At 44.6% G+C, this 27,740-nt stretch overlaps 1 protein-coding gene across 1 annotated transcript in view; it reads right to left on the reverse strand.

The window, feature by feature from the left end:
• LOC126416888 (odorant receptor 43a-like) overlaps positions 1–27,740 on the reverse strand; it is a 75,821-nt gene that overhangs the window by 18,191 nt on the left and 29,890 nt on the right. The window contains exon 4 of the mRNA XM_050084771.1: positions 9,027–9,140. Within this exon, the coding sequence (XP_049940728.1) occupies positions 9,027–9,140 (114 nt within the window). The remainder of the gene's footprint in view (positions 1–9,026; positions 9,141–27,740) is intronic.

Below are 27,740 nucleotides of genomic sequence, written 5' to 3' on the forward strand. Positions count from 1 at the left end.
CCATCTCCAATAACATGAATGATACGACCACACTCACCATGCAAACCTGCCATCAGGTTCCCAACACTAGTCACACTGGACCAGTCAGCTATCATCTGTGGTAAGTTGGACTCCGACACCACCAACCACTAACTCAGCACCACTCTCCCATCAGCTGCTCAACATGAATCCCTCACTGACAGTTGGCTACCATCTCCAATAACATGAATGATACGACCACACTCACCATGCAAACCTGCCATCAGGTTCCCAACACTAGTCACACAGGACCAGTCAGCTATCATCTGTGGTAAGTTGGACTCCGACACCACCAACCACTAACTCAGCACCACTCTCCCATCAGCTGCTCAACATGAATCCCTCACTGACAGTTGGCTACCATCTCCAATAACATGAATGATACGACCACACTCACCATGCAAACCTGCCATCAGGTTCCCAACACTAGTCACACAGGACCAGTCAGCTATCATCTGTGGTAAGTTGGACTCTGACACCACCAACCACTAACTCAGCACCACTCTCCCATCAGCTGCTCAACATGAATCCCTCACTGACAGTGAGCAAACCTACAAGCAGCACTACTCTGCCATCACGTTCACAGCAACAATCCCCAACGCTCACTTAGCAATAAGCTCGATTCTAACGCCATCAATTGCTCCTTCTGAAAAATACACCAGTATAACCATTCTGCTATCAGCTTCTCAACAACAAGCACGCACACCTTCAGTAAGATGGACTTTGGTAGCAGCAACTCCTCACGCTGTAAATCATTCAGCAGAACCACTGTCATCAGGTTACCAGTAACACTCCCACACAATCAGCAATTGCTTGCAGGACCTGGACTTTGATCACAAATATCTGTTCACTCAACAATGACACCAGCATCACCGTTCTGGTGTCAGGTTCTCAAAACACCAACCCCACACAGTCGGTTAGTCACCTCCTCTAGTATGTTAAATCCTGTCGCCATCAGGCGCGAAAAACAGATCTACTTGTACTCTGAACAATCAGCTATTCTACCTATTAAGCTTCATGCCAATACCACAGGCCACTAGCTCTATGTACTCTCCAGAAGCACCAATTGTCACCAGGGGCTCAACAAAAATCCATGTCTGCATAACAACCATTCGACTTTTCGTCTGACCATTTGTTCATCGACTATCTTCCCTGCTTGGATTTGGATGTTGTTGGGAGTAGAAGGAGGTACTTATAAATCCACTTTGGACCTTTGTGGAGATTCATGTCGTTTTAACTAAAACTAAAAATTGTTACATAACTCTGAGCGTAGTGCTAAAAGATGCTTTGTTGTGGCCGAGCGGTTCTAGGCGCTTCAGTCCGGAACCACGCTGCTGCCACGGTCGCAGGTCGAATCCTGCCTCGGGCATGGATGTGTGTGATGTTCTTAGGTTAGGTTTAAGTAGTTCTAAGTCTAGGGGACTGATGACCTCAGATGTTAAGTCCCATAGTGCTTAGGGCCATTTGAACCACTTTTTAAATGATGCTTTTGTTTTCTGCTGCCAGACACTGCCATTTGTTATCCAAACGTCGTACATTCAATACATTCATACTTCATTAACTGACATTTATACGGCTGATGACGAAGATACAGTCTCCCAAAACACACAGTGGAAACGCATCTGTCTTTGTATGACAGTGTGTTTGTGCATGCTATGAGAGTTGCTTGTCAGCCTAAAAAAATCTCCAGTTGTCTATCTTTCTGCTAGCGCAGTGCTTATTTGGCTAGAAACTGCAAGACATATCTTGACGGGACGAGCGAGCTTTCACAGTCTTTGGCCAATAAGAATACTGGATGGCGTATATCGGTTTGGAAATCCTACGACCACAGCACAAACCTCACTGTTGTTGGGATATCGTGCAGAGGTCGCGGTGCCAGGGCAAAGTCGGCAATGCATATCAACACCACAGAGTTGTTGAGGGCCTGCTGTAATCAGCGATGACGTATGGGAGACCACACTTGTCCCCCAGCAATGCAGTGCCCCCACACTGAGGTCAATATAGAGCCAAGCTTGGAAGAACTCTGCTCCATGTTCGTGACCTCATCTAAAGGAATCAGTATCATAGTGCAGTACCAAGAAGTTGTTGTAGTTTCTGATGAAATTGTAAATGTTGAACTTTGTGTCTCAAGAGGACAGTTTGTTTGTTTAGTGCATCAAGTGATGCTTTGCTAATCAATGCCGTGGCGTATGTTATCTCTTTGTTCGCGCTCTCATCTTCTTTAGCACAAAAATGGTTCAAATGGCTCTGAGCACTATGGGACTTAATATCTGTGGTCATCAGTCCCCTAGAACTTAGAACTACTTAAACCTAACTAACCTAAAGACATCACTCACATCCATGCCCGAGGCAGGATTCGAACCTGCGACCGTAGCGGTCACGCGGTTCCAGACTAAAGCGCCTAGAACCGCACGGCCACACCGGCTGGCTTCTTTAGCGCAAGTGGTGATAGTATCCGCTTCAAGTGAGTTACATCAATGTTCTTACACTTGTGTCAACATTTCAGGAAGTAATAAAATATTTTAAAATTTCATTTTTGTGGGTGTCTACTGCCGCAGCGTGCTTTGAGAATGAAAACATGATCTACATAGGTTGTATTCTTTTTTCTATGCGTACAATTGGGCTACTTTCAACCGTCATCATTTTCAAGCTTAATATATGTGCTTGAAAATTACCCACCGTGAAACTGGCAATTGTACACATAATAAAAATAATACAATCTACTCATACCATATTTCCATTCTCATAATAAAAATGTTTTATAATTTTCCTATGTTTACCTTTACCGTTAGGGACGTCAAAGCAAATGGTCTTTTGAATTCAATTTACTCTCAGAATACACACATCAAAAAAAGTTTTGCATCACGTCGGTTCCGAGAGTTCCGGAACCTGTAGAGAAAACTGGAATAGAAATCAACAAAAACATCATGTCTGTATGATGATGATGATGATGATGATGATGATGTTTGGTTTATGGGGCGCTCAACTTCATGGTCATTAGCGGCCTTGCAAAGACCCAATTGTTACACAGTCCAATTTTTTAAACAGTGCAATCTAGCCACTGTCGCTAATAATGATGAACATGATGAAATGATGAGGACAACGCAAACACCCAGTCCCCGGCAGAGAAAATCTCCAACCCGGCCGGGAAACGAACCCAGGACCCCGTGATCCAGCGGCAGCAACGCTAGCCACTAGACCTCGAGCTGCGGACCGTGTCTGTATGACAAACACCATTCTGTGACGTGTGATGTCGAGAGAACATCTGACGAGTAATTGTACATTATTCTTGCGGTCTCGCAGATCGTAATATAATATATTACTGAATAACGTCATTCGCATCATTATTTAGCGAGTTTTGACTTGGGCTTTCCAACCCTGTCCCTCGTACTTGAAAATTTAACTGCAAATAGTAGATAGTGAAATAGCATATGAAATTCACTACTACTTCATGAAAATGCACGTAGAGATGAAAAAAAAAATGTGGAATAAAAATTAAGTATTAGCGCGATTCAAACCGCTGCCTCGGCCACTACTCGGTTGCGAAGTGCGAACGGTGATAGCTGGACCACAATGACTTCATATACTGTATGCAGTACCTTCGCGTAACCGACGCGTAAAACGTTCTCGTGATTTTCTTGAGATTGCCACAGAAGTGCACCTCATTACTTGGGCATTATGTTTTTTTAGTGGCTTGCTTTTTTTTTCATCAGTCTTCTGGCCGGTTAGATGAAGCCCCGCCACGAATTCCTCTCCTGTGCTAACCTCTTCATTTCAGAGTAACACTTGCCACCTACGTCCTCAATTGTCTTCTGGATGTATTCCAATCTCTGTCTTCCTCTACAGTTTTTGCCCTCTACAGTTCCCTCTAGTAACATGGAAGTCATCCCCTCATGTCTTAACAGATGTCGTATCATCCTGTCCCTTCTTTTTATTAGTGTTTTCCACAAATTCCTTTTCTCTCCGATTCTGCGTAGAACCTCCTCATTCCTTACCTTATCAGTCCACCTAATTTTCAACACTCGTCTGTAGCACCACATCTCAAATGCTTCGATTCTCTTCTGTTCCTGTTTTCCCACAGTCCATGTTTCACTACCATACAATGCTGTACTCTAGACATACATTCTCAGAAATTTCTTCGTATTTGATATAAGTAGACTTCGCTTGGCCAGACCTGCTAAAGGGGTACAAAGTTTGAAGCAAGTCCGTGATCCAAACGTCGAGGCCTCCCTTGTGAGGTTATCACGTCTCTGGTAGAGTTCAGGTTCTTCAGACTTCTCTGTCAATTTGTGTTCGAGAATCTTACCCTCAGATTCTTTAAAAAAATTTGTTCAGAAGACGGATCTCGCTCCCATTTACCTCCACAGCCTTCATGAGCGCGGCGATGTTGGGGCTGAGGGGGGGTGCAGCCGTGGTGTCGGCTCGACCCCCAGCACTCTCACCAAACTGACCGTTGACGATGCTGCGCGTTATTCGACGGTCATCCGTTTTAAATGCAATTACGTTTACAAGTTCTCGAAATAAAATGTTAATGTTACATAAGCACTGATCACGTGATTCCACTTCTACCGAGAGCAGCCTAACTGCTTTGTAACACCTCCAAAATTCAGGTAAACTTGTTAGCCAAACTAACGCATGTCACTCACTCGCCGCCATCTTGCCATCCTCTTTGTCTGGACCATTTATATCAGCGTTCAAGACTATTTGGTTCTATTAATGGCATTACTATCACTGTAGCTTGTCACAACGCAAGAACCAACAGCAATAGAAAATTATGTATAGCTCAAAAATTAAGTGCACTTGTTGTAAATAAACGTATTAATGTGTTCATTTTGTAGATGTCTCATGGTATTTATTGGCCACCTCATCTATCAATGCAACAGGTTATACCCGGCAGTATCGCCTGGTCATTCGGCACACAAACAGCCCAGCATCATGTACAAAACTCCCGATTTTATGACAAGTACGATTTTGTTTATTGCAGTTAGACCACATCATCCCTTGCCGATAACACGGGGAAATGCTAAAGACTAAATGACTGCGCAGAGCAACGATACGGCTATGGATTAAACGTGGATCCATCATCATAAATCATAACTGAAGTAGCAGTAAAAACTTGGTGCATTGATAGTGTGCCGAATATGGTCAAAACAGTTATCTGAGCTGCTATGATGATGGCCATCGTTTTGTAGGGATCGCAGTCGTTTAAAATAATGAACTACTTTGAAAGTGGTAGAGTCTTGCGATTCATTAAGATTCGTTGCTGAATAACTCGTAACTCCTGTTTGACGAAAAATAACCTAGACTGGCCCACAAAACAGTGCTCTCTCACCATGATCAAAAAGCGCCCCAAGTCTGGCAATTATTATGGATGAAGTGTACAAACTAGAATAAAACATATAAGAACGTAGGCTTCCGCGGCCGGTGTCATAGTGGTTAAAATTCTTCTGGGTATTATGCCGCATCATTGCTAAAAACTAACAATAATAATAAACTAAAACCGACGTTTCGGCGGAATTGCAACGGCCTTCCTCAGGGCACGACTGGTTTTGCATGATGATAGGTGTTTCTATTTACTACAGACTATCGATGTCTGACGTCACTGTGGTAAAACTTTTAATTGGCCCTCTAATATGATTGGCTAGTCATGACGTAAGGGAAGATGGAAGGAAAGAGGCTATTCGTGGATGTCCATGTCGTCAACGATTGGTAGCTCTCCGCCAATCAGCGTTCGGCTTCTGGTCGGCAAGTTTTCCTCCAGGTGTGCGCGGAAGTGGATTGACCGTTGCTCTACAGCTGTTTGTGCAGATACGTCCGTGTCCCGTGTAGTTTCTGCCCAGCGACCGCTCGCGGCCCGTTGGACTGGGATTGCCAGCAGCCAGGATGCCGGGAGTTTTTAGCCATCTTCTCTGTTGATGTTGTCAGGCTGCTTAATAATTTCGATCGCCTCCCTTATTTTGCGTTCTCACATCCACGATTCTTTCGCCAGTACTCGGGCTTCCTGGAACCTGATAGTTGTCCACAGTCACGGTGGTGTTCCGCTATCGCCGATTTTACAACGGTGACATCAGACATCGATAGTCTGTAATAAATAGAAGCACCTATCCCCATGCAAAACCAGTCGTGCCCTGAGGAAGGCTGTTGCAATTCGGCCGAACGTCGGTTTTAGTTTATTATTGTTGTTAGTTTTTAGCAATGACGCGTCATAATACCCAGAAGAATTTTAATCATCAGAATAAAACTGATTCATCACCCACTCTGTTCTGCAAATTTAACTCAAAGTTTCGTCTTCCTACTTTCCGAGTTGAAAATTTGGAGAGTTTTCTCTTTACAAATTATTTTGAAGACACTGATGAAAGCTGTTTTCCTACAGGATAAAATGAATCATAAGCTCTGTGGACCTTTTCTTTACCCTCGAACGGAGATTATGTTGAAAAATGCAATGATTTGTTCGTTGTAAAATATCTGCATTCTTTTGTCATCATTATCAAAAGAAGCCCGTACTGTTCCATTCAAATTTTATTTCCGATCGTTTTTGTTTTCAATCTCGTAAAATTTCCCTCGATTGTTAAATAATCTTCGAGGCTACTGTGATATAATTCCAATCCCAAAGAAAGCAGGTGTTGACAGATGTGAAAATTACCGAACAGTCAGTTTAATAAGCCACAGCTGCAAAATACTAACACGAATTCCTTACAGACGAACGGAAAAACTAGTAGAAGCCGACCTCGGGGAAGACCAGTTTGGATTCCATAGAAATACTGGAACACGTGAGGCAATACTGACCTTACGACTTATTTTAGAAGAAAGATTAAGGAAAGGCAAACCTACGTTTCTAGCATTTGTAGACTTAGAGAAAGCTTTTGACAATGTTGACTGGAATACTCTCTTTCAAATTCTAAAGGTGGCAGGGGTAAAATACAGGGAGCGAAAGGCTATTTACAATTTGTACAGAAACCAGATGGCAGTTATAAGAGTCGAGGGACATGAAAGGGAAGCAGTTGTTGGGAAGGGAGTAAGACAGGGTTGTAGCCTCTCCCAGATGTTATTCAATCTGTATATTGAGCAAGCAGTAAAGGAAACAAAAGAAAAATTCGGAGTAGGTATTGCAATCCATGGAGAAGAAATAAAAACTTTGAGGTTCGCCGATGACATTGTAATTCTGTCAGAGACAGCAAACGACTTGGAAGAGCAGTTGAACGGAATAGATAACGTCTTGAAAGGAGGATATAAGATGAACATCAACAAAAGCAAAACGAGGATAATGGAATGTAGTCGAATTAAGTCGGGTGGATCTGAGGGAATTAGATTAGGAAATGAGACACTTAAAGTAGTAAAGGACTTTTGCTATTTGGGGAGCAAAATAACTGATGATGGTCGAAGTAGAGAGGATATAAAATGTAGACTGGCAATGGCAAGGAAAGCGTTTCTGAAGAAGAGAAATTTGTTAACATCGAGTATAGATTTAAGTGTCAGGAAGTTATTTCTGAAAGTATTTGTATGGAGTGTAGCCTTGTATGGAAGTGAAACATGGACGATAAATAGTTTGGACAAGAAGAGAATAGAAGCTTTCGAAATGTGGTGCTACAGAAGAATGCTGAAGATTAGATGGGTAGATCACATAACTAATGAGGAAGTATTGAATAGGATTGGGGAGAGGAGAAATTTGTGGCACAACTTGACTAGAAGAAGGGATCGGTTGGTAGGACATGTTCTGAGGCATCAAGGGATCACCAATTTAGTATTGGACTGCAGCGTGGAGGGTAAAAATCGTAGAGGGAGACCAAGAGATGAATACACTAAACAGATTCAGAAGGATGTAGGTTGCAGTAGGTACTGGGAGATGAAGAAGCTTGCACAGGATAGAGTAGCATGGAGAGCTGCATGAAACCAGTCTCAGGACTGAAGACCACAACAACAACAACAACTGTGATATTCCTGGTTGTGGAGGCCAGTATTTTATTTTGCTAGAAGCTTGGCTTGAAGCAGGTTGACACACGTGAAGTAGCATATGGTACAAAAGTGGGGTGAGGTACAAGCGGCAGATGGTACAGTATGTACCAGTTCCGTGGGAGAGTCCGATGATTGTGGTCAACTTGCTTCTGATTGGTCGGCACATTCTCTTATTAATTATTTTTATACCTTTCATTGTATTTAACCCAGTTTTTGTTATGACAAGCTCTCATGGTTACCCTACAAGTCACTCGTTTTTGGTTATTAAATTTCACTGGTTTTGAGAAACATAAGAGTAACGATATTGCAACTGAAATGCTTCGGACACCTTCCGGTCGCTTTGGCGAGCCTGGTGGGTGAAGTACTTTGGTTGCGCTAGTTACTCTGTTTCGGGCGTTCAAGAGGGACGGAAGCGTGACTGCTTCGGTCGTTCTGGAGGGATGGACATGTCGTACTCTATATCGGAAGTTGTCAGAAAAGTTACCGTACTATTAAGAAAGCTTTGTCAAGTGTTGTAAAAGAAAGTGTAAAATGTGCAATTATTCAAAATATAACCAAACAGGATACATTAATGAGAAATGTCGCCTACCACCATTTTCAGTCCTACAGATCTTGCCCTCTGTAGATACGGAGACTAGCCTGGGCAAGTGGCATCCCATAAAAAGCACAATCACAGGTTCAAGTTGACAGTACAGCAGCCTTCGCCGAAGAAGATCCCACGACCTACTAGCTGTCTTCTGCGCTGGGGACACAACTTTAGAAAACGACAAGTTGGTGGGAAAAAAGGTTCCAGATCTGACTTCCAAAGCTCACATAATTTGCAGTACTCATTTATAAACTTAACTCGTTTGTCTGCCACAACTTCAAATCACTGCCAAAGCCGTTACGGACGAATCTTCCCAGCAGATCATCAACCGTTAAAATGTATAGACGTCCACACAACTGGGAGGAGGAAGTTCGTTAATTAAATCCCAACAGCAAGCTAGAACAACAGCGCCGGCGGAACTGGGTCAGAGTAACATCAGGGCAATTAATGAACTTTGTGTAGAACTAACCTGGTCAATTATCGCCTGTCCGAAGATGCAGTAGGTCCCCGTCTGATAGAGATACGCCGGGAAGGTAAACATCATCTTCACCATAGAGCTGCGTTCGATGTCTTTCTGCAGGAGCTTCGAACAAAAACAGGAAACAAGGAATGGAGCAATGGGAGAAAGAGGATCTCGCATTTAGCTTATAGTAACAGACCCAAACTTCTAATTGCTTTATAATTTTATACTATGTGATAAAATGCAGTTATGGTGTACTAAAGGCTGATAAATTTTTAATGATAAATGTTGGAGAATGCAGATCAACAAATAAATAATGGGACTAACATAGTAAACTTATGGATAGTTGAGGTTAAACCGGAGTTTTACTGTGCACTGATTTTCGTATCGTCTGTCGAAAAGATTAGTTTATTTCTTTCATCGTAAGAACCACTCAAATATTATTTCCAATACATGAGTTTCTACTGCAGGATGAGGACAAAACTTCTTCCAAGGGATTTCATTACTGTTTTGGAAACTACGTAAATTCCTGACGAATTTGAGACCCGTTTCCTCCATATGATACGGTGCCCTTCCCCAAAGTTTAATTGTGGTTGTTGCAGCAGTTTTTCGAGCTGAAAGATACTCTCAAACTGTTATGAATTTATAGACTGGAGGTTCTGTAACTGTTTTTAAAGGAAGATTTTTCTTATTTTATCTCGAATTGCTTTCTAGATACAAGGTATAACATTTAAATTCATAGTAAATAAAACTTACTTTTTTATCGTAAAGCTAATGAAATCTATCTTTTATTTGTTTAGTAGCTTGTCTTCTTTGTCGAAAATTTGGCGGGGTTAATGCAAGTAAATTCTTTCAGGTTCCTTCTGACTGTATAATACGCCATGTGCTTCATTCGAGAGCACTTCGCATTCCATCGGTAAGTTACTGGAGGACGAAAATTTTCAGATCTTTATTATAAGTTCCAACGCTAGGTGCCTATTAGGTACGAGAAAATGCTAAATATCACCATTAATAATAGCATTTCAGTCTGTAAGACTGCATCTTTTTTGACTGAACGATATGGTTAACATGTTCAGTGGCGGGATGGCTACACCACCAAAGTACCTAAAGTGTTTCAGAAGCACAGTGCTAATCCTGAGGACTACACAAGGCTAGCTGAAAATATATGAGTAGACATCGTTATTGTTACTTTTTTTGCACGGTCTTAAGTGATTACGTCGTTTCATAGTCTGTTAATATCAAACCTTACACAGTGTACAGTGTTTCGTTATGTTACACACGCAGTTATTTAAAACACTACACTTAGATCCAGTCTCATACAGTTCAAACTCTGACTTACAAGAAGTAACACATTTTTGAATGTCAGGCTTACCATTATAAATGTGAACATATGTAAACACATGTTCATCATGTTCGTGGAGAGCAGAATGTACAGTGGCTGGCTCATTACGTTCTCCAATTCCTGAACGTACCTGGAAAGAAAGATAATCGTTTGTCTTGCAGCACGGAGTGTGCTTTAATTAAAATTACTGAAAGCTTCAATCTGTATTATGGACCGGGGTCGTACCCGTACCTTTGACTTTCACGGGAAATGATTGCGCTTCAAGAAAGGCAGCGATCCTGGTACGATTATCGTTCCTATAAATGGTTTCATATTATTATAGTTCGGAAGACAGAATTACTAGTAGCATCCACCCTGAAAGAGGTTTCTTTAGAAGGAATGGTTTCGTAATCGGGTGTATGGTGGTTCCAATATCCGTCCACCATCTAGAATTAGGTTTCTTGCAGCTTCCCTAGATCACGTAGGGCCAATGCCACGATGGTTCCATCGAAACGATATGGCCGATTTCCCTCCACACTCTTCGAAACTCGAACATTTTTAACGAAAACAAAGTAGTGGTTCAGGTATTGGCCTATTTGTTTATAAATGCAACTTCATTAATTTCTACTGATGGCGCCTCTATATGAGAAATTTTTAATGTGGGCTTTTTTCGAGACCAGGTATGTAGGGAATTGTTTTCTTAGTAGATGACAACGTAAATGGGCCGAAGCTCTCGCTTGTCAATGACGAATCACACACCCGCCTCCTCAGCCGACATCGCTAACGCGGACCTGTGTGGTGGCGCTCGAAGTAGGCCGCTTCGAATCCTGGTGGTGGATGAAATTTTCATTGCTAGCATTTGGCCGGCCGCTGTGACCGAGCGGTTCTAGGCGCTTCAGTCTGGAAACGCGCGACCATTACGGTCGCAGGTTCGAATCCTGCCTCGCTAATGGAATTGTGTGATGTCCTTAGGTTAGTTAGGTTTAAGTAGTTCTAAGTTCTAGGGGACAGATGTCCTCAGATGTTATGTCCCATAATGCTCAGAGCCACTTTTGAGCTTACATTGGGCCAGCATGGGTAGGAGAGTTTGTGGTATAAGGTTCCTGGTTACCAGTTTTTGAGCCAGTGTCCTGAAATAAATTGCAAAACTCTCCGCAATGCCTCATGAAGTGAGGCCATGTGACATTGTTGATGGTGTCCCGTCCGTCGGATGGGGATGTTACATTCGGCGCCGGCCGCGGTGGTCTAGCGGTTCTGGCGCTGCAGTCCGGAACCGCGGGACTGCTACGGTCGCAGGTTCGAATCCTGCCTCGGGCATGGGTGTGTGTGATGTCCTTAGGTTAGTTAGGTTTAAGTAGTTCTAAGTTCTAGGGGACTTATGACCTAAGATGTTGAGTCCCATAGTGCTCAGAGCCATTTACATTCGGCCCTCTTGGTGTTATTCGAGAGGAGCAGACTATGCGTCTGCACTGAGATTCACCCTCTCCCTTTTCTCATAATCTCCATACATCCCCATTCGTCACAAACGTAACACTACACTGTACCTGTTCACACTGCACTATATTTGTCCACCATCCGTCTGCATCCCAGTTGATAACATTGTTAGCCGTACGAATATCTTAGGCCTCCCTAAGAATGCAGTCCCAGAAAGAAGACGCTGGGGATAAAACTTCGCCCTGTGTCCAGGCAATGTTCCGCTACCGCCGTTTTATCGTGCTGGCCCAGGAGTGTATGACGATGGTATTCAGCATAATGTTCTTGCACGGTTCAGAATGTCTATCCGGTATTAGATATCCCTCACTGACATGGAATCCTTATATACACCACATTTCCTAAGGCCAATATCGTCTTTGACCAAACACAACAGCCGGCCGGAGTGGCCGAGCGGTTCTAGGCTCTTCAGTCTGGAGCCGCGCGACCGCTACGGTCGCAGGTTCGAATCCTGCCTCGGGCATGGATGTGTGTGATGTCCTTAGGTTAGTTAGGTTAAGTAGTTCTAAGTTCTAGGAGACTGATGACCTCAGAAGTTAAGTCCCATAGTGCTCAGAGCCATTTGAACCAAACACAACAAATTCCTTAATTTTTCTGGTGGCCTAAAAATACACGTACTCTTGTGTCCCTTGAGGATTCGTTCTGTTCTTGAAGACACGTTGCCACAATACTGCAAGAACGCTATTGCAATGAGTGCTTTCGCATCTTCATTTACATCCCTATTTTGAACTTGCTTAGAACTGAATGCACGGCATGTCTGTCAGAACAACCGCTCTGTCTGAATACTGTTTTTAGGTGTTCTAGTTCATCAGGCAGTGTCTCAGTACCAGAGACCACATGTGTTCTATGTACCAAAGAGTGTATGACACTACAGCACTTCGCAACGTGATGTCAACTTTCTTTTCTGTCGTCCTTTGTCTCGCTTCAACGTGGGGTCGACCATGCTTTTACGGATTTTGCAGTGCCAGTTGCAGAGGGTGGGTAGATGCCCTTCCTGCCGCCACCCCGAACCCCCACAGGATGGAATTAGTGTAGCTGTCTGCAGCTAGGGTAAGCCATGAAATAGTGCGAATCATGTAACTGAGGTGGAACTGGGGACCAGCCCGGTATTCACCTAGCAGCATGTGGAAAACTGCCTGAAAACCACATCCAGGGTCACTGGCATACTGGCCCTCGTCGTTAACCCACCCGGCTGATTCGATCTGGGGCTGGCGCGCCTACCAAAGTCCAAGAAGCAGCGCATTAGTGCTCTCGGCTTCCCTGGTGGGTAGGATGACATCAGCTTGTGGCCTGCAAATATAGCTCTATATGAGTTGGTTTGCAGTAGCCGCTATGTTCCAGTGTAACGTCGACCTTTCTTCTGTCCATGACATCCACGATAAGATGCAATTTTTTCCACCTCCATGATGAGCTGTATGTTCAGATGGAGCGAGTTCTAATGCTGGAGAAACATGGGCGAAATCTCTCTTCCGTGTGGCCAGACCACATATCTGCCGTCTACACACTGCCAGAAGCAGGAAGGTTGGAGACTCGCCGACTGCAGTGCTTTTTCCTCAAAGTCTTCCATAGAATATTTGGCCACTGTGGCGGAAAGAGGACTTCCCACAGTGACACTGTCCACTTGTTCAAAACATTTGTTATTGGATAAGAAATAAATTGAGGTAAGCCCATGTTTAAAATTGCTGTTAATATGCTCTAATGAGTCCTGCAGAGGTACTTTCATAAATTTGCAACGTCACAGCTAATCAAAACAGTTGTAGCTTAAGTGTCTTCTGGCGTCCTATGAAGTGCTCTGAATTCCGTATATGATAGTCGCATTTTCCTACACTAGGTCCCAACAGAGAAGTAAGATATTTAGCTAGGAAATAGGTAGGGGCTCCAATGTTTCTTGCTATTGGCTGAAGTGCGGTCCCATCCTTATGTATCTTGGGTGTACAGTCTTGGGAGGACTGGAACCTGTTGAAGCAGGCCCTTAATGACTTTAGTCTGAACAGAACTCTTCTTGTGAAGATCTAATGCTTTTTTTTCTGAATCTTGCCATTCGGATCCTCTCCTAGCTTGCGATAGGCAGGATTGTCGAGAAGCGCCTGTATCTTACTGTTGTATTCAGCTCGTGAGAGAACGGCTGTGGCTTCTCCCTTATTGGCATGTAAAATAACTAGTCCTTTGCCTGCTGTCAAGTCTCACAGAGCCTTACTTTCTGCTGAACTGAAACTTTTTTGTCGAGGCTCGGTTAAAATTCGGCAAGTGTCCCTCCTAATCTCATCTGCAACATTTTGCCTTGCGGAGTATGGATGTAGATGTAGATATAGTCTGTGAATTACTCTCACGGTCGTCGTGGAGTTTTCAAAGAAATGCGTCTGACTCACCATTTAGTGCTCAAAAGTCTCAGCTCTCATGAAGAAACTTCGAGAGAGCATTTTGTGTGTACCGTCGTGGTGGCGATAGCTGCAGATGCAGCACTAGCTGATTTTTGACTGGACACTGGGTGAGGAGGAAATTGACGGTGGACTGGCGAAATAACCCATGCCTCAATACACCTGATGCGATCAGGAGAACCACAGAAAAACCTTGATCAGCGTTATGACACGAGCTCTCCTCAGAATTAATAGCACAAAGTCTTAGGCAGTGTGGATTTGTGTCGATGTGAGCTGAACATAACATAATGACTGTAAAAAAGTCAAAAATTTGGAAGGTCAATCCATATCTGTTGCTCACAGCATATAACATACGACAAATATAGTTGTTAGGACATACAACGAATTGCAGTTTTCCGTAATCAGCGGAGAAGTAGAAACACCAGCTAGAGCGGACAGCTTTTTAGTTGTTGTAGAAATCTCAGGAATAATGAGTAGGTGATTACGACAGACTTTCAATATAATATATAAGTGGACATTTCAGTAATTTTATTATAGTACAGGAACTGCAATGGTGTGAATTCGCACTAGACTCTGACATAGCAGGATGTAGCACACTCGTTTGGTCTACTGACGTAGGGACACAACACAGATGATCTTCGCAAGACACCGAAGGAGATGGTGACCCATCCTGATTCATTAATGCCCTATTACAGCCAAGAGCTCACTACAGTTATTCGTAGCTTGTCTGAGCTGCCCACATCTGTTTCAATGGAGCACAGATTAACGCTATGTAACCTGATCTGTCACACAGGGGTGCTCAGGTCTGTTGCGTGTTTCTTAGAATATTATCCTACACTTCATGATCGACGAAACGGTGCATCTTTAGCTTAAGCTATACAAGATGGGCAAAATAAACTTCGCCCAGAAAATATTTTATGCACCTTAACATAAGCAACTGTGACCTCGGTGGCATTTGTTACGTCATATACAAAAGAAATTACTTTATATATATATATACATATATATATATATATATATATATATATATATATATTTTATGAATTTGGCCAGCTATGGACCGCATACAACTTAAGACTTATGGTGTTTCTTTTTCTTCCGTTCTTCCCAGTACTTCTTCATTTTCTCGCCAACTGCTCGTCTCTGCTCATCTGTCCACACTCTCTTGGGTCGAGGTTTTGGCGCATCTTCTTCATAGTTTGCGTTTTCTATAAGTAGCCTAAAGTTATTCCTGTCACGTATTATTTCTTCTGTAACACCTATTTTGTTGGCGTCTTTCTTTACTGCTTCTATCCATCCTACAGTGTTTTTCAGCTTACTATCGTAATTAAAAATTTTCTTTGTAATCCGTGTTTCTTCCATTCTTTTTAAATGTCCATAAAATTTTAGCCGTCTCTTCCTGATTGTATCTCTGATCTTTTCTGTATTTTTGTATAGGTCTTCATTTCTCCTTTTAATCCACCTATTTTCCTTGTTTTTCTCAAGACCTAGAATTTTTCTTAATATTTTTCTCTCTTTTTTCTAGGTCTCTTAATTCGCCTTTCTTATTCAATGTTAGGCACTCTGATCCATATGTTGCTTGTGTCCTAATAACTGAATTACAATGTTTAATATTTGCTTGTATGGATATTGATTTCTTATTGTAGTAGTTTTGTGTTAATTTATATGCAAATTCCAACTTTTTTATTCTTTCTTTATTTGTTGTGTTATCCAGTCCATTGGCTTGGATCCACTCCCCCAGGTATTTGAATCTATCAACTCTTAATTTTTCCATACTTTGCTTTCATAAACTTTTCTGTATTATGTTTGTGTTCTATATACTCGGTTTTTTCGTAGGATATTTTTAGCCCAGTCTTTTCAGCAATCTCGTGTAACATATCAAGCATAACTGTTGCGTCTGTTCGGTTTTCAGTTATCAATGCCATATCATCCACAAAGGCTAAACATTTTACTTCAAATTTGTTCTTTCCTTGGCCCATGCTTATACCCTTTGTGCATCTGTTTTTTAATGTGTTTTCCCATGTTTTTACTACTTTATCTAAAACCTAGTTAAAGAGAATTGGGGACAGTCCGTCTCCTTGTCGAACTCCTGTTTTGATTTTGAATGGTTCAGAAATTTCGCCTTGAAACTTAATTCTTGATGTTGTATCTGTGAGCGTTTGTTCAACAAGTCTTCTGGTGTTTTCATCTATCCCTGATTCATAACGTATGTGGAATAGTGTTTGTCTGTCAACAGAGTCGTAGGCCTTCTTGAAGTCTGCGAAAGTGACTACTTAGAAAGAGATTTCCACTCTGCAGCGGAGTGTGCCCTGATATGAAACTTCCTGGCAGATTAAAACTGTGTGCCAGACCGAGACTCGAACTCGGGACCTTTACCTTTCGCGGTGCTCTACCAACTTTTTTTTTTTTTTTTTTTTTTTTTTTTTTTTTTTTTTTTTAAATCTAATGAACCGCTGCAGGAGCAGGACGACGGGTAGGGCAGGGGTCGACACCCGAAGCCTGGCCATCCCTCCGCCACGCCCAAGCAACGTGTTCGAGTTCGAGGATCGAAGGATCAGGAAGAGGATACAGTGGGTTTGTCGATGTTGTTTTATTTATTTATTTCTTTAATTTTTATAACATTTTTTTTGTATTATAGATTTATTTTTGTTTCATTACAAAGAAAGATCCTACAACTGCCGTAGCCGAGCGTCCGAGTAGTCTTCTCGTCTGTTGGGAGGGGTTCCCCCCTATTCCGTCCGTAGAGGATCAATATGCTCCAGGATTCTTCTTCATTTTCAGCGTCTCATACCCGGAACGCCCCAGTGAGCAGGAGGATCCGCAAATAATGAACCTAAATAATTTGCGAAACGAGTTCTGTACTTCGGGTGGCGGCTGAAAGCTGTATGTGTCGTCATCAATAGGGACCAAAAGTCGAGTGTGCCTTTGGGAGCATCGCAAATATGTAGTAAACGGCCATGCCTTTTAGCCAGTTAACGGCGTTCGTTCTGGTTGATGGAAAGTATACGCCGTCGGGGCACAATACGTCATCAGGGGAGATAGACTCTGGCAATCGCCGCAAGAGTAATGCCAGCATGCGCTGCGTCAGTAGCCAGCACTCGCTGGTCGCGTCACACGTCAGACGGTGTGCATCCGAGTCAGCGACGGAGCATGTCGGACACAAGGGGTCGTCCGTCAAATGTATGGAATGTAGCCTCTGACGAGTAGCGTACTCCCCATTCACAACCACGTACCACAATGAACGCACCGTCGTAGGTAGAAAAGGCGTGTGTACCGCTCGCCACACCGTGTTCCAGGCAACTTCAGGATGTCTGCGGGTGACCGTATTTACAGGTTGCCGCTGTTGATAGAGGCGATAATAGTCTTTTGTGCTGGGCTTCAGTGTCGTCGGAAGTTCTGACCGTAAGTAGCTGAAGTCAATAAAAAACTCTCTGATGTGGGTGAGTGCCGGTGAAATGTGTCCTACAGAAACCGGGGGATGCAGAGAGTGTGGTGCCACTTCCGCTATCAGGGTGCCCGTCAGAGTGGCGTGGGCAGAGGTCCACGTGCGACGCATAGTGTTGAGATAAAGCGATCGCGCACGGTTATATACGTGAATTAAACCGATACCGCCCGCCCGCTGTGGCAGTGTCAGGGTGGCGTATCGGACTTTAAAAACCAGACCGGTGCTTACGAAATGTCCATATGCTGCTTGAAATCTGTCGGCCATCGTAGCTGTCAAGGGAAAGATATGCGCAAAGTAGTTCAGTTTTGAGACAAGATAGGTGTTGACATAACGTGTTCTGAGGAGCATATCCAAGCGACGCAGTTTGTTGTCCTGCAGCAGAGCACGTGTCTGGTGTAGGAGCCGGCGGTACGTAGCCGCCGCCGTGCGGCGGACATTGCTATAAAATTGCACTCCTAAACACTTGAGTACGGGCACCTTGTCAAAGGGCACCGCCGTTGTGTGGGAAATCCCCCCTCCGACATCCATGTATTTTGTCTTCTTCACGTTGATGACGCTCCCTGCGACCGCCCCGTAATGGCGTAGCCACTGTAGTGCCATATGCATTTCATCCTCTGATCTGGCCAGGAACACCACGTCATCGGCGAATGCACCACAACAAAAGGTCACGTCCCGCAAGGAGATACCAGTTAATCGCTGCCGTAGACCATGTAAAGCTGGTTCAAGCGCTGCAGCAAATAATGCGCCCGACAGGGGCACACTTGTCGCACTGACCGTCCAACAACAATGTGACCAGACTGATAACCGTTGACCATCATGCGGGAGCGCGCTCCGTGGACCAGTCGAAGGACCACCTGTGCAGACTCCGGAGAGAGGCCCATGTGTTGCAAAACTGCGCGTAAGAAGCCGTGGTCGACGCGGTTGAATGCGTGGTCAAAATCTACGGCGACAAGGGCGCCTCGTATTTTGCAGGCCGCCGTCAAAGCAATTACGTCGCAGTATGCTCCTAACGCCGATTGAATGTTGCTGACACCACCTAAACATGTCTGATCGGTGTGGATGGCTTTCCCGATAGCGGTGTGGAGACGCGCGCGGAGGATACGGGCGAAGATCTTGTAGTGGTTGTTGAGGAGTGTGAGTGGGCGAAAATCCTGCCACCTAAAACCACCATTCGGTTTCGGAACTGTGATCATGATGCCTTCAGTGAAATCTGTGGGGACAGTGAAATCAGGGCGGATCAGGTCTTGAAACATTTGGAGCCACTTGTCACCCATAAGGTGGTAAAAAGTCCGGTAGAATTCCAGGGGTAAACCGTCCTGTCCAGGCGACTTGTTCGGTGCTCCACGTGCCAAGGCCGATGTCAGCTCGTCGGGTGTAATGGGCAACAGCAGACTATCATCGGGTGCCACGTCCCGAGGGGCGGGAAAATCGTGCAATAGCTCGTCATAATCACGTACATTTCGCGGATCTTCCATGTACAAGGTCCCATAGGGTCTGGCGAACGTGTGCGCGATGTCCGTTTGTGTCACTGCGCGCCCGCCGTCCTCCGTGTTTACCGCCGTAATGAGCTGACGTTTGCGGTGGCGCCTCTCGCGCACAATGTGATACACTGACGCTGTTTCGTTGGGGATACAGTCTTGCACTCGCGCACAGATGCGGACACCGTCTAGCTACTCTGTCCTGATGCGAAGTAGACGAGCTTTGATGCGTTGTACGGACATCTGACGTTCGGGAGACGGCGGTTGCGTCGCCAGCTCACGTAACGCTGTATAGTAAAATTCCGATGTTGCCCTTTGCCAGTTCGATCTGTCACGCCCGTAGGCCATCAAGGTCTTTCGGAGTGCAGGTTTGACACATCCCAGCCACCACAGCAACGTGGAAGCATACATAGGCAGGCGCCTGATACATCGACGCCACGCGTCAGTGACTGCTCGCCGACACGCTTCCTCGCGAAGGAGGGAGACGTTCAGCGTCCACGGGCCCCCGCTGCGTCTTGTGAGTTGTCGGGACATGGTGACAGTGCAGATGTACGCGAGATGGTCCGTGAAGGCCGTCAGCCAGAGTTCTGCATCACGGGTTGCTGTGCGGAGGGCACGCGAGACGTATATCCGGTCCAGACGACTGGCAGAATGGCTGGTAAAGTGCGTATATCCACTCTGGGTCCCATGATGCAAGAGCCATGTGTCGTGGAGCGCGAGGTCACGTATCAATGCTTGTAGAGCCGGGCATGGGACGTAATGCGGTATCTGGTCCTCGGGCCTCAGAACACTGTTAAAATCGCCGCCCACTATGTAATGGTCCATATTTCCTTGCAAAAGTGGGGCTACCTCCTCCGAATAGAAGACATGCCTGTCACCACGGTGCGAATTACCGGAGGGAGCGTACACGTTAATGAGGCGGACTGCGCCAAGTGTGAGTGCGATGCCTCGCCCGTTCGGCAAGTACGTCGCGTCCGTCGCGTCTATGCCATCTCGGAGAAGGATGGCCTTACGTTAACGTAAGGCCCTGATGAAGGCTAGCTGCAACGCTGGCCGAAACGTTGGCGCATTTTAAATTATGACGATGCGGTCTGATACCCTGAAGAATTTTATTGAAGAAGACAACGGCTGCGGAAGCCTACGCTTACAAAGATGCTGCTCTTAAATAGATGCTACTCTTAAATTATAGCTGCATACCAGTTGTTTCAAGAACAATAACTATATCTTTAATACTAATTATATTCATAAACTACATAACTATGGTTTACAACCGATAAAAATGTCTATATTTATGTGACATACCGGCGCTCAACCTAACATTATCCGTCCTAAGTGCAGGTGATGTTAGTTTAGATGCCTAACTAAAGGTGCGTCAACTGTATTCGGCTCAATTTAATTTTGACCGCCCTGTTTTTAGATTGTCAGTTGGGGGCTATGGCTAGTCATACGGACGTACACAGTACGACAGTCTGTTCCTGTGTCGAGGAGTAGTGATAGACGTGGTAGACGTATCAGGGACTGCGTGCCATGCCATCCCACGTAATCATCACCCAGACGTGAACAGCTTCAACACCTGGGTAATTACCCAACATTTGATCGCGGGCAATTACACTTACATCGCGTGAATCGTTCATCTTTTGGTTGATGTCCACAGTGATGGCCAATGCAAAGTTGACGATATATCGCTCACGTGTCGCCTCGAACTACAACGGTGTGCAAAACTTGTGGACGATCTCTCGCTGCCAACTAACATACACTCCTGGAAATGGAAAAAAGAACACATTGACACCGGTGTGTCAGACCCACCATACTTGCTCCGGACACTGCGAGAGGGCTGTACAAGCAATGATCACACGCACAGCACAGCGGACACACCAGGAACCGCGGTGTTGGCCGTCGAATGGCGCTAGCTGCGCAGCATTTGTGCACCGCCGCCGTCAGTGTCAGCCAGTTTGCCGTGGCATACGGAGCTCCATCGCAGTCTTTAACACTGGTAGCATGCCGTGACAGCGTGGACGTGAACCGTATGTGCAGTTGACGGACTTTGAGCGAGGGCGTATAGTGGGCATGCGGGAGGCCGGGTGGACGTACCGCCGAATTGCTCAACACGTGGGGCGTGAGGTCTCCACAGTACATCGATGTTGTCGCCAGTGGTCGGCGGAAGGTGCACGTGCCCGTCGACCTGGGACCGGACCGCAGCGACGCACGGATGCACGCCAAGACCGTAGGATCCTACGCAGTGCCGTAGGGGACCGCACCGCCACTTCCCAGCAAATTAGGGACACTGTTGCTCCTGGGGTATCGGCGAGGACCATTCGCAACCGTCTCCATGAAGCTGGGCTACGGTCCCGCACACCGTTAGGCCGTCTTCCGCTCACGCCCCAACATCGTGCAGCCCGCCTCCAGTGATGTCGCGACAGGCGTGAATGGAGGGACGAATGGAGACGTGTCGTCTTCAGCGATGAGAGTCGCTTCTGCCTTGGTGCCAATGATGGTCGTATGCGTGTCTGGCGCCGTGCAGGTGAGCGCCACAATCAGGACTGCATACGACCGAGGCACACAGGGCCAACACCCGGCATCATGGTGTGGGGAGCGATCTCCCACTCTGGCCGTACACCACTGGTGATCGTCGAGGGGACACTGAATAGTGCACGGTACATCCAAACCGTCATCGAACCCATCGTTCTACCATTCCTAGACCGGCAAGGGAACTTGCTGTTCCAAGAGGACAATGCACGTCCGCATGTATCCCGTGCCACCCAACGTGCTCTAGAAGGTGTAAGTCAACTACCCTGGCCAGCAAGATCTCCGGATCTGTCCCCCATTGAGCATGTTTGGGACTGGATGAAGCGTCGTCTCACACGGTCTGCACGTCCAGCACGAACGCTGGTCCAACTGAGGCGCCAGGTGGAAATGGCATGGCAAGCAGTTCCACAGGACTACATCCAGCATCTCTACGATCGTCTCCATGGCAGAATAGCAGCCTGCATTGCTGCGAAAGGTGGATATACACTGTACTAGTGCCGACATTGTGCATGCTCTGTTACCTGTGTCTATGTGCCTGTGGTTCTGTCAGTGTGATCATGTGATGTATCTGACCCCAGGAATGTGTCAGTAAAGTTTCCCCTTCCTGGGACAATGAATTCACGGTGTTCTTATTTCAATTTCCAGGACTGTAGTATGAAGAAACTTGAACCATATACACAAAGAATTTCTACAGTTTAATACTGAAGATAATTGAAAGAATTACTCGAGGAGACGAACAGAAAAGACACTTATAATCGAATAAAATAAATACACCGCGATTTATGAAGGTTCCATGGACAATAAAAAAGGTGGGATATCGTTCTTAATAGGGTGTGTGACCACCGCGGACTGTAATACACACTCTGCAACGAGCTCCCATGCTGGCCGCAAGGTTCTAAGAGTTCTTGGGATAGGGCTTTCCATTCCTGCAACAGCGCAGCTTGAGACTTCCTGAATGTTCGTTGATACATGTGGATTTCCCCAGTATATCCCACGCGTGTTCTATGCATGGGATTTAAGTCGGATTAACGAGCAGTCCAGTCTCTCCTTCCAAAAGCTCCCCCCATGCGCTCACCGATGCGGTCATTCACTGCCACCCGTACAAGTGAAGTCAGGACCGAATGCCCTCCTGTAAAGACACTTACGTGGAAGGAGTACAGTGCACAATATCATTAACTGGCGAGTGTACCGTGTTCAAAGATTCAGAGGTCAGCACGCTGAAGCATCATTATGCCTCCCCACACAACAATACCCGGACACCAAGACTATCATATTAGACAATGTTCCTGGAGGCATTACGTGTTCCCACCTCTGACCACATGACGATTATGTTCAGAATAACTACTCAAGTTAAATCTACTCTCATCCGTGCAAATCCTAGAATGGTCGCCGGGCAAAAAGGCCATACACATGCAGTCACCGTGCACTATACACCGCGATTTTGCGTGCCTTGCAGTCGTACATGCAATGGTACCCGCTGTTTGACGTGGGTCCCTTCTTGCCAGGTGCGCAATGTAGCGGTCTTTTGCTGCTGTAGATGACCGTGCTCGATCACCTCCTCTACTTTGAGCACCAGTACCTATGTTTCGGAAGACTACCCGTGCACTTGAAACAATGCTATAAGCAGTACTGAACTCCTGAACTACACTTCTCACATATCATCCTTCCTCCAGTTTCTCGACAACTCTTCATCGTGTGAAGTCATCCAGATGTTGTATCCGGCCCATGTTGTAATGAAAGCCACCGGAACTACTCGCTGATTGCATTGCAATGTTTTCCCCGTTCCTTCAACTGCCTCGTGTCCCGCGGACAGCCACCTATTTGGCCCATGTGACGTCCAACTGTCTGTGCACGACTGGGTGACCTCTGGCAACATGCTTCCGCCCTTTCATTTACTTTCACCGAGTAGTAATATGTTTATAAAACTAGAAGGAAGGTGATCGTTTCATAGTTTATGTTACTGTTAATAACTAGACACCAGTGCCTACGAGCTTTAATTTGTACGCTAAAGCACTGAAGATCATCATTATGTGATCGAAAATCGATTTTGCTGTTAATAACTCATCAAAATTACGGCCAAAGCTGACCTTCCTTCTAATTTTATTCATCCAATGGTCGTTGTGCACACATCACTCTATGGAGTCGCCAATCAACAATATGTTTGTTACTTTACCTATCTATTCCTTAAGTTTTGCAGACCAGTGTATTCCTCTCGCAGTGACTGCAGGAACCCTCTCACTCCTGCACAGTACAAATTTCTAATGCCCTGTTCATTAGTATTTTAAGAATGATGACAGAATTGATGTAAAACGCGATGAAATTATGATTAATCAGAGACCAACTGGTTGTAGATAACAAAAGAGACATGCAGTTTTCCAGTAGAACAGTGAATACACATCAGTAATTGAGAATTGGTTGTTTGCTCTGAAATTAAAGCCTGTTGATAAACAACTACATTTATACAGTTTAAAAAATACTTATACGAACTTTGGGAACAGATTCCTTACGTCAAAACAAGGAAACAAGCTCTAGTAAACATGCCTTCTAAAGTGCACATTTTAACCGCTACGAGCACTTTTTCAACTTCTGTGCCGTAATAAGCATTTCTTCTATTGAACAATTGCTAATAGCTCATAAGGTATAGACATTGTTTTCTTGTTTTGGTGCGTACTACCTCCTCCCAAAATATTAAAAGCTAAGAGCCTGCAGTAGATGAGATGTGTTACACAGTACCGAAGCTGAACCAGTGCTCATTGTTCTTCAAGTATGCATTTCAGAGTCCAAGCTAGCAGATATTTTTCCTCATTTTGATGTAACCTGTCCCCAGATTTTGTAAAAGTTTTTCTGAAACACCCTGTATAAGTGACGCCTGTGACAAGCGCAACCGAACTTTGGATACATACCGCTTAAACTAACTTTATGATACAAATTAGGTACATGTAAATAAACAAGTAATTAACATCACAGGGAATCAGTACGAACATGTCAACCGAGAAAAGAAATTGGTTTCAGATGTTTCATATCCTCAGAAAAAAATTACGGAATAACTTTTTTTTTGGTCATCAGTCTACTGACTGGTTTGATGCGGCCCGCCACAAATTCCTTTCCTGTGCTAAACTCTTCATCTCAGAGTAGCGTTTGCAACCTACGTCCTCAATTATTTGCTTGACGTATTCCAATCTCTGTCTTCCTCTACAGTTTTTGCCCTCTACAGCTCCCTCTAGTACCATGGAAGTCATTCCCTCATGTCTTAGCAGATGTCCTATCATCCTGTCCCTTCTCCTTATCAGTGTTTGCCACATATTCCTTTCCTCTCCGATTCTGCGTAGAACCTCCTCATCCCTTACGAGTCTGCTTTTGATGTCCTCCTTGCTCCGCCCGTCATTGGTTATTTTACTGGCTAGGTAGCAGAATTCCTTAACTTCATTGACTTCGTGACCATCAATCCTGATGTTAAGTTTCTCGCTGTTCTCATTTCTACTACTTCTCATTACCTTCGTCTTTCTCCGATTTACTCTCAAACCATACTGTGTACTCATTAGACTGTTCATTCCGTTCAGCAGATCATTTAATTCTTCTTCACTTTCACTCAGGATAGCAGTGTCATCAGCGAATCGTATCATTGATATCCTTTCACCTTGTATTTTAATTCCACTCCTGAACCTTTCTTTTATTTCCATCATTGCTTCCTCGATGTACAGATTGAAGAGTAGGGGCGAAAGGCTGCAGCCTTGTCTTACACCCTTCTTAATACGAGCACTTCGTTCTTGATCGTCCACTCTTATTATTCCCTCTTGGTTGTTGTACATATTGTATATGACCCGTCCCTCCCTATAGCTTACCCCTACCTTTTTCAGAAACTCGAATAGCTTGCACCATTTTATATTGTCGAACGCTTTTTCCAGGTCGACAAACCCTATGAACGTGTCTTGATTTTTCTTTAGCCTTGCTTCCATTATTAGTCGTAACGTCAGAGTTGCCTCTATCGTCCCTTTACTTTTCCTAAAGCCAAACTGATCGTCACCTAGCGCATTCTCAATTTTCTTTTCCATTCTTCTGTATATTATTCTTGTAAGCAGCTTCGATGCATGAGCTGTTAAGCTGATTGTGCGATAATTCTCGCACTTGTCAGCTCTTGCCGTCTTCGGAATTGTGTGGATGATGCTTTTCCGAAAGTCAGATGGTATGTCGCCAGACTCATATATTCTATACACCAACGTGAATAGTCGTTTTGTTTCCACTTCTCCCAATGATTTTAGAAATTCTGATGGAATGTTATCTGTCCCTTCTGCCTTATTTGACCGTAAGTCCTCCAAAGCTCTTTTAAATTCCGATTCTAATACTGGATCCCCTATCTCTTCTAAATAGACTCCTGTTTCTTCTTCTATTACATCAGACAAATGTTCACCCTCATAGAGGCTTTCAATGTATTCTTTCCACCTATCTGCTCTCTCCTCTGCATTTAACAGTGGAATTCCCGTTGCACTCTTAATGTTACCACCGTTGCTCTTAAAGTCACCAAAGGTTGTTTTGACTTTCCTGTATGCTGAGTCTGTCCTTCCGACAATCACATCTTTTTCGATATCTTCACATTTTTTCCTGCAGCCATTTCGTCTTAGCTTCCCTGCACTTCCTATTTATTTCATTCTTCAGCGACTTGTATTTCTGTATACCTGATTTTCCCGGAACATGTTTGCACTTCCTCCTTTCATCAATCAGCTGAAGTATTTCTTCTGTTACCCATGGTTTCTTCGCAGCTACCTTCTTTGTACCTATGTTTTTCTTCCAAACTTCTGTGATGGCCCTTTTTAGAGATGTCCATTCCTCTTCAACTGTACTGCCTACTGCGCTATTCCTTATTGCTGTATCTATAGCGTTAGAGAACTTCAAACGTATCTCGTCATTCCTTAATTACTTCCGTATCCCACTTCTTTGCGTATTGATTCTTCCTGACTAGTGTCTTGAACTTCAGCCTACTCTTCATGACTACTATATTGTGATCTGAGTCTATATCTGCTCCTGGGTACGCCTTACAATCCAGTATCTGATTTCGGAATCTCTGTCTGACCATGATGTAATCTAATTGAAATCTTCCCGTATCTCCCGGCCTTTTACAAGTATACCTCCTCCGCTTGTGATTCTTGAACAGGGTATTGGCTATTACTAGCTGAAACTTGTTACAGAACTCCGTTAGTCTTTCTCCTCTTTCATTCCTTGTCCCAAGCCCATATTCTCCTGTAACCTTTTCTTCTACTCCTTCCCCTACAACTGCATTCCAGTCGCCCATGACTATTAGATTTTCGTCCCCCTTTACATACTGCATTACCCTTTCAATATCCTCATACACTTTCTCTATCTGTTCATCTTCAGCTTGCGACGTCGGCATGTATACCTGAACTATCGTTGTCGGTGTTGGTCTGCTGTCGATTCTGATTAGAACTACCCGGTCACTGAACTGTTCACAGTAAAACACCCTCTGCCCTACCTTCCTATTCATAACTAATCCTACACCTGTTATACCATTTTCTGCTGCTGTTGATATTACCCGGTACTCATCTGACCAGAAATCCTTGTCTTCCTTCCACTTCACTTCACTGACCCCTACTATATCTAGATTGAACCTTTGCATTTCCCTTTTCAGATTTCCTAGTTTCCCTACCACGTTCAAGCTTCTGACATTCCACGCCCCGACTCGTAGAACGTTATCCTTTCGTAGATTATTCAATCTTTTTCTCATGATAACCACCCTCTTGGCAGCCCCCTCCCAGAGATCCGAATGGGGGACTATTCCGGAATCTTTTGCCAATGGAGAGATCATCATGACACTTCTTCAATTACAGGCCACATGTCCTGTGGATACACGTTACGTGTCTTTAATGCAGTGGTTTCCATTGCCTTCTGCATCCTCATGTCGTTGATCATTGCTGATTCTTCCGCCTTTAGGGGCAATTTCCCACCCCTAGGACAAGAGAGTGCCCTGAAACTCTATCCGCTCCTCCACCCTCTTTGACAAGGCCGTTGGCAGAATGAGGCTGACTTCTTATGCCGGAAGTCTTCGACCGCCAATGCTGATTATTTATCAAA

This window comes from Schistocerca serialis, chromosome 8 (genome assembly GCF_023864345.2).
Source record: "Schistocerca serialis cubense isolate TAMUIC-IGC-003099 chromosome 8, iqSchSeri2.2, whole genome shotgun sequence".
In the NCBI taxonomy this organism is placed as follows: domain Eukaryota; kingdom Metazoa; phylum Arthropoda; class Insecta; order Orthoptera; family Acrididae; genus Schistocerca; species Schistocerca serialis.